The sequence below is a fragment of the Streptopelia decaocto genome (genome assembly GCF_964273445.1).
Source record: "Streptopelia decaocto genome assembly, chromosome: 5".
NCBI classification, from domain to species: Eukaryota; Metazoa; Chordata; class Aves; order Columbiformes; family Columbidae; genus Streptopelia; species Streptopelia decaocto.
The window spans coordinates 14,883,593-14,891,457 of record NC_138659.1 but is presented as its reverse complement, the minus strand read 5'-3'; the positions used below and the strand labels follow the sequence as shown (position 1 = coordinate 14,891,457).

At 40.8% G+C, this 7,865-nt stretch overlaps 1 protein-coding gene across 3 annotated transcripts; it reads right to left on the bottom strand.

Annotated features, from left to right (window-relative positions):
- Window positions 1–623: 623 nt before the first annotated feature.
- Window positions 624–7,863, bottom strand: ECHDC2 (enoyl-CoA hydratase domain containing 2). Of its 3 annotated transcripts, none has more exons than XM_082052940.1 (10): window positions 7,733–7,863; window positions 6,194–6,261; window positions 5,517–5,604; window positions 4,888–4,974; window positions 3,622–3,714; window positions 2,935–2,991; window positions 2,347–2,534; window positions 1,882–1,932; window positions 1,511–1,558; window positions 624–886 (listed from the first exon to the last, which is right to left on the bottom strand). In XM_082052940.1, the coding sequence occupies exons 1-10, from the start codon at window positions 7,851–7,853 to the stop codon at window positions 809–811; spliced, it is 879 nt and encodes a 292-aa protein (XP_081909066.1). In that variant the 5' UTR covers window positions 7,854–7,863; the 3' UTR covers window positions 624–808. The 3 variants fall into 3 exon arrangements, with proteins under 3 accessions (XP_081909066.1, XP_081909065.1, XP_081909064.1); XM_082052939.1 differs by having other exon boundaries at window positions 6,194–6,359; window positions 7,733–7,794; XM_082052938.1 differs by lacking the exon at window positions 7,733–7,863 and adding an exon at window positions 7,300–7,360.
- Window positions 7,864–7,865: the final 2 nt, after the last annotated feature.

The window sequence follows — 7,865 nt, the reverse complement described above, 5'->3', positions numbered from 1 at the left end:
CACTCAGTTGCAGTGCAGTACGCCATGCTTTTTAAAGTGTATTTTGATAACCTATGTTTACTGAAAATACATTTCTCTAACTATATTAATTCTCTTTTGCTTGAAAGCCCCAGTCTCGGGAAGTAAGAAGCTATAAGCTAAACTGTGTGGTGTGTCTTGGTGCTGGAGAACCTCTAAGCAGTGGGAGAAAATAACTTCAACTTCCAGCCAGGCGGCAAAGGTGAACAGGTCATGGGAGAAAAGTGACATGCTCAAGATGTCTGGGATAGACCAGTAACAGTAGCCACATGTATGTGCACATACAGGCCTTGCCAAAGTTCTGTTGGCTGGGGTGATAACTCGCTGTTTTGCACTATTCACAGCAGATCTGGGGTCAAACACCATTGCTCTGTTAATACTTCTTGTTCTGTGTGATTAGTTGGAAGAGTACTGATAATGTAAGTTGACTTGCTCTTCAGAGTAATAATATTTTTGTATCAGTGTTTAGATGCAGCATGCTATCTGCCTTTTTTTTTTTTATTATTTGCTCATGGTGAGCCAAAGTTTCTCCATACTCCTTACTTGACATCTATTTGAGAGTCGTAACCAATGACTTAAGATGTATGCTCTTGAAAGAGAGCAGCTGTACAAAGTTAAATCTTTATTTGGGAATTCTTACAGCAAAATGATCCCGTGAAGTACAGATCCAGTCCAAGGCAAGGAGCTAAGTACACAGAATGCAGTCATAAAAATATTAATTAAAAAAAAAATCAGTAGGTCCTCTTCAGTCCTCCTCTACATTCAAAAATGAAGGAGAGGGTAAGAAGTATTATTTGCCAATAAACTGAGGTGGTCGTTTCTCCCTGAACGCAGCCATCCCTTCCTGACGGTCTCTTGTGGGAATATTCTAAATTTAAAAAGAAAAAGGTATGTTTTTCATTGACAAATCTGACTTAAGTGCTGACTAATCTGGCAGTAGTGGTCTAAGACTAAGATTGCTTTTCTTTCAATGATACATTAAGGAAAATAAGGAGATTGTCTTATTATGTAAATCACAAGCAAAGCGACCAAGACCATAGAACTATATAGAAACACAGTTTTAAGGCTACCATCTTAAAATAATGGACCAGCAATTAGATTGTTCCATTAGCTGAAAAAGGTCTATGCACTCAAAACTTGTCAGAAAGAATGACTACAGAAGAATGTTTGGGTTTTTTTTTTTCATTTGTTAAAGCTATTGGTAAAGCTCATCTTGTAATTAACATATGGTTGAAACTAAGAATATACAATTATTTTAGACAGAAGGGTATTTAATGAAGGACTCTGGTCTTGGGCAGGCTGAGAGGCAGCTATGCATGACATAACAGTTAATATTCTGAAACAGGAATCTCGAACTGCACTTGAGTATCTCAAAGCTTTATATTTAGCTGTTAGGTGTTCTGTCATAGGTAAATACAAGAGGACACTGAATATCTGGCTTTAGAAAGTGTACAGTTGTTCCTTTCAGGAATGTAGTTTGAAGGTAACCTACCTGGGCATAACACATCCCCTCGATAGCCATCCCTGATGCAATGTCAACCTGGGGGTGAGAGGGAAGGAGTGAGATCTGTCTGAAGTACAGCCCTCAAAACTATTTCTTAGCCCTCAAATCACTAAACATCCTCTTGTAATGAGTGACCTTCACTCCTGTATTAGAATTACAGTGGTAGCATCTATAGAAAAAAATCCTGCTGTATTAATTTTGTCTTTAAAGAAAGTCTTTGAACCCCCTGAAATGGTTTTAAATGTCTTGTCTAAACAGGGATTATAAACTCAACTATTCTAAACATTTTTACTGAAGTAATTTGTAAGAGCTGCCTGTCTGCTTCATTTACCTCAGTATTTTAAAAAAAAAGTTATTACCTCTATTCCTCTGTTTATTGCCAGTTTCCCCATTTTCACAGCAAATGGAGCCTTAATTAAAAAAACAAACATTTTAACACTTCATACTAGTGTAGTTACATCATTACCCTACCTCCAAATGATCTTTTAGTCTACAGATACTTGCAGTAAGTTAATAAGTATTTAGAAAAACCCCAATTTGTTATCTACAGTTAACAGATGTACATGGTACAAGGTTACAGTGTGTGCTGCAGGTCTGCATAACTGCAGCTGCGAGGTAAAACTGTCCTAGGGGTTAAGGAGCTGGATGTTAATACATGTTCCTACAGAAATTGCATTTACAAAAAAAGACGGAGTTAAAAGGCTTAAACATCAGGAACCAAGATTTTAATATTTCATAGAACAAAATTTTGAATGTTTGTTTGCTCTCTCTTATGGGAAGCAGAAATGCCTTCTTCACATTGACCACATGAATAACCCACTTACCTGAGGAAGGATTTCTTTAGCTAAAGTTAGTGCTCTCTGGTAAGCTGCATCTCCCTTGCTGTTTTGTGGCACTGCGTGATTTACTAATCCCATTGAGGCGGCTTCTTGCCCATCAATTTGTCTACCAGTGAAAATGAGTTCCTTTGCAAGACCTATTCCAACACAGCGAGGCAGGCGCTGGGTTCCACCTTATGACAACAGCAAAAATACCATTTTCCATTTCTGAGAAATACCTCAAAAAATAAAAGTATTTTTTTCTCCTTATATAACCAGGAGGTTTGAAAAATAAAGGGATCACATGTCTCTTTAATAACTGCTACCTGAATGTGTCAACATTTTGCAAGGTATCTGCAAGGCATTAGCGTCCTTTTGAGGATTCTAATTTGCCAGAAAAGGTATTAAGGGACTTTACAAAATTCATAGCAAGTCTGAGACAGGGCTTGGAACAGAACTGTGGATTCATACATCTCTTGGGTCACTGTAAGATGCTACTTCCAATTTATCTTTGAAACAGTCCAATTGCTCTAGCAGCAAAATATTTACTATATAGCTGAGAAAGTAAGAGACTGAAGATTTAATGAAGGTTACCTGCTCCAGGAAGAAGCCCTCTTGTGGTCTCAATAAGGCCCATTTTAGCCGATGAAGCTATTAAAAAAATAAATAAATAAATTATGGGGTTTACTTACTTTTTGATGTCTATAACTACAAATTTTCCATACTGAACTGACTAATAAAACTATAAGCTGTCAGTACTGAACTGGAACTCTGTTTCTCCAGGTAGCCACAAAGTCTGAATGCTACAGTGCTTAATGAATACCTGTCTCAAGTCAGATAAGGGATGTGTAGTATGACTGTTTACCCCTCATGTAGCAATTTTATCTAGAAAAATGAACCTTAGGTCCATCCTAGATAAAATGCAATGGATAGAAGAATGGAAACAGAAGAAAGAAGACTTCCAAGTCCAAACTGAATTAAGTAGGAAAGATTAGATCTAGTCGGAGTGCCAATCCAATATTGCATAACTATTTAATTCTACCAATAAATAGCTTTCTGAAGGAATCCTAATCTTGTCTAAAAATAGGCTTTACTTTTTAAGCAAGGAAACTGCTTTCCCAATAGTAACTAAATGTCACAGTTTCAGAACAAATGCCTACTCATTTCCTGAACCACGAAGTATCTCTCTTAGCCATTAACAGCCAGATATCCTGCACATAAGTTCTCTTTAAAATATAGTCACCTTTACAAGAAGAATTCTGTAGTAAGCAACACACAAACCTGCTACTCGAAGGTCACACGCTAACGCCAGTTCCAGTCCACCACCCAGTGCGTAGCCATCTATTGCGGCAATTGTGGGTACGGGCAGGGCAGCTAGAGAAGATAATACAGATTATATAGTTTTATTCCAGAAGTTCTGCTCCGCTCATTTCTGGAATTTAAATGCTGTAATTCTAAAGCTTTTTGTAGTTCTCCAATTCAAAACTGTTCAAGAATTCATCTTCTGCCACAAACTTTCTGACTGTCTCTAAACAGTAGAAACTGTCTTTTTGCACTTCTCCCTTTTTTGTAAGAATGCAAAATACTCTTACACGCAAAGCAGCATGCAAATTCAAAACTGGATCGATTGTCTCCTTGCAAATTTATTATGCAAATACCCAGCTGTTGCAGTTAAACAGTCAAAGACACCATCCCTAGTCACTGTTACAAGTATTAGCTTTTCTGGTGCTTTTGTTAGCCAGAGCTCCTGAATTTGGTCAACACTTGTCACCTCATAGCTGAGGAACCTGAGATATCTGGTGATTAGTTCCTCAGTAAAATACCTTTTTAAATACTCAGGGAGATGGAAGCAGACTTCAGACACCTGCTAGTTCTGTGCTCTAACTACTCCACCCAACTGCTTTTGTAGTTTGGGAGACAGGGTCATTATCTCTACATTGTTGCTTAATTACAGCAATTCCGATTGGTATTTTAGTCAGCTTTCACTTTGGTATTCTTCTCTAGTGAGAGCAGAATAATTCATAAATAGGGGACGAAAATAAATTGCAAAAGTCCATATTCCTTTCACAAAAAAGGTGTGTGTGGGAATTCTAGGTACAAACACCCTGACATTCAACAAATCCATTCAGAGACCCAAATCCATATTTTTAGGTCATTGCTGTATCGTGAGTGTTTGTGAGCATGTATCAAAAGCAGGACAACCGACATGTCTCATTTTGCCTGGCACTGTTTCCCAAGGATTAAACAGAACTGCACATAGAATGCTTTGTTATAGCAGACACTTACTATATGTGTGTGTGCGCTGCTCTTCGTCATGGAAAAAGCAGCACTGAAATGCATCTTGGCCTTAGAGTAGCAGCAGGGTAGTTGATATTTAATTCTAATTAAATCTTTGTTTCAGGCATAAACTGGTGCCCTTTGAGAAGCTGCTCCTGAACAGATAACCTGCGGGGATTATCCGACTGCATCATTCCCCTCCTGCAGCAGTTCCGCATGTCTCAGTACAGGTAGCCTAGGATAAATGTCCCAACTGAGATAATAATTTACCTATTTCATCCATGAGATTTCTCAGCCTTTTAACAAAGTGCCCAACTTCCGCATCATCCATCTTTGCACGTTCCTTTAAGTCTGCACCTAAATAGAGGAATGAAAAAGTTAGAATCCAGGAACAGGGAAAACACATCTGACCTATGTTCCCTTCTGCCCATCCCAGAGGACAGACCACTTCTGAAGCCTTGAAATAGAGTGTTCTGGTCAAGTAAGCTCAATGGAATTTGGAGCATGGACATTTGGGGTGAAGCAGTGGCTAGGGCTCTGTGCCCTTCAAAGATTCCACAGAGGAGCACCAGTCACTGTATATAAGAATGATAATCCATAAAACTGAAAACCAAGGGATCCAACACTAGAGGTGCCTGTGCCTGAAGATGGTTATAAACAGAAAACAGCAGCAGCTTGCAGCCTGTGCGGCTCAATCCATCACGCGCGTCTTCAGCACTGAAGCCGAGAGGCAGACAGGAGAAAGAGATAGCGATGTGTTTGTTATTTGCTACACAAAAGCCAGCCCGTTTTTCTTTTACTGAGCATTTCCAACTGCTTTTCTGCACAATCTGATCAGCCCACAGCCCTAAGAGCCACCAAATTTTTCAACAATAGTTTGCAGAGCCTTTGTTACTTACCAGCACAAAATACACCTTTCACTTCACTCTTGAATACCACCACGCGAACCTTCTCATCAAGGCGGAGTTGTTCCAGAGCACTGAACAGCTGTGAGGAGGGAGTACAAACAAGAGAAGAAAAACCTTAAGCATATAAATGTATATACCTAAATTACAGCAAGCTCCTAATCTATGATTAAAGTCTCTTTTTTTTTTTTTCCTGCAGGTGCCAGAAATTTCCTGGAAAACACATATATGGAGCCAGCAGGAGCTTTCCATGACAGCCTCAGAATGACACATCTCCCCATCTCTTTTTTTCTTCTATTCCAAGATGAACCTTTGCTGTACCTTAAACTCCTCTTCCAGGCATGAGCCAGACTTTCATTAGAATGTATCAGCCTTGAACAGATCATCTGCTAAGGTCTGACAATTAGTATGTTTTTGTTGTAATTACGCAAGTGAGGACGTTAACTTGCATCCAAGTTATCTAACTTAATTAACTCCAATATCCCTGTCCAGTCCACATCTGAAGTATGGACAAATTGCCATCTTTTTCTTCAGGCCAACCTGCCTCACCCCAATGCAGTCTCCTAGACCTTCAGCAAGAGATTAAGTTTTTGTTTCAGATCTCCCACAACTATTCTTTGTGCATTTAGTTACTGTGATTCCAAATGTTTACAAGCCAGGCCCATACTCACTTCATTTACAAATACTTTTCCCAATGAATTTCTCGCGTGGGGTCGGTTCATTAGGATTTCAGCAATACCTTAGTAATAGGAGACAATTTCAGTTATACTTCATTTAATTCTCTGACACAGTAATTCAACTGGGAACAATATCTGCATATGCTGCATCTTCTCTGTCCTGAAAATGCATATAAAGTACATTCTAAAACAATCAGTTATTTTAAAAGTGGAGGTGGTAGACCATGTCTTTTAAACCCAGTTATGCAGGACAACTGTAAAATTCAATAGCACTGTGAATAATATAAAAAAGCAGACTTTAAAAAAAATGAACATGATATCCAAGAATATGTCTTAAAATCACTGCAGGAATGGGAAAAAAAAAAGATCCAGATTAGGTTTCTGTTTTGAATATTATTTCAGTTGTTATTGTACCATCTTACTATGTTCAAGTATATTCCTTAATGAAGAAAACCATCTGCTTGGGATTGCTGTTTGCATGAGAATAGCACAGACTGGTCACTCTCTGTGTTCCAGAACCATTCTGAAATTGCAGCTCCATTTAATTTAAAGTTAATAAGCCCATCAGTGGAAAAGGACTTCACTCAAAGTTCCTAAGTCCAAGCAGAAAAACCAGACTGCAGCATCTACCTACTTCCTCCTTGCAGCTGGGTTTTGTAAATGAGTATCCAATGGGTTTTGTAAATGAGTATCCAAAAACATCTCCAGTTTCCTTGGCTGAACTTCTACTCCCTTCCCAGGCTGTAACATTGTGAGATGCTGCTGCTGTAGGTGCACAGATGCACCTGTATCTGCCATCCCTGGTCCTGCTCCGCCAGCAGGTCTCTGTCTCTTCCTCTGCCAATGCCAGTTGTTGGTTAGTGAACAAGAGACGTGTCACACAGAACAAAGGCACAGCGGGCACTGGCAAACGGGAAATTCACAGTTCTGGTAGCTACATTCAGGTATATGTAACTAGCAAAACTACCAGGGGCTGTTTATACACTCCTGCAACAGTTGCCCTTAGCAAAAAGTAATTCCAATGGCAATGTGAACCAAAACTCAAATTGCTCAGTGACCCATGCACAGATAAGCACAGACATGTCCTGATGCTGTCCTACCTTTAGCACTGTACATCACTGATACCAGAAAAATCTGAGGAATGCAAACCAGAACTTCTTGTATTGAGATCTCCTGCAGACGTAACTTTTTTTTTTTTTTTTTTTAAATGCATCTAGCTATTTATTTGGTAGCTGTGCTCTCGAGAAAAGTAGCAGGGTATAACTCAGAGAGACTATTAGCAACCTGCCTGCTCTGGACTCCACAGGCGGTCGGTCCTCTTTTGGGGTACACGAGCACCAGAGCAGGGACGGGAGCTGACGTGTTTTTACCGGGAACTGCTAAAACCAGGTCGATCATCACGCCGCCTCCCCGCAGCACCACAAAACCGGCTCCGACACCCTCTCAGACCCACGGACCCCTCAGAACCGGCGTTAAGCGGGCGCGGGGGCCTCACCCCGGCCCCCCGCACGCCCGGGCGGGGCCGCCACTCACCGCTGCTCTCCCCGCCGGCCGCCCCCACCAGCACCTCCGCGCCCCGCCGCGGGGCGGCCCCAGGGCACCCGCCGCGGCCCCAGCGCAGCAGCTCCCGGCCCGCCCGCCCCAGCCGCATCATGGCGCCGCTCCC

What these genes read in the sequence shown, in the direction of transcription:
- ECHDC2 (XM_082052940.1), bottom strand. Translation starts at nt 7,853, where the DNA reads ATGATGCGGCTGGGGCGGGCGGGCCGGGAGCTGCTGCGCTGGGGCCGC. An exon ending in AAATCTCATGGATGAAATAG is followed by an intron (nt 3,715 to 4,887) that starts GTAAATTATTAT and finishes TATCTTCTCTAG; the next exon opens with CTGCCCTGCCCGTACCCACA. An exon ending in AGGGCTTCTTCCTGGAGCAG is followed by an intron (nt 2,535 to 2,934) that starts GTAACCTTCATT and finishes TGTTGTCATAAG; the next exon opens with GTGGAACCCAGCGCCTGCCT.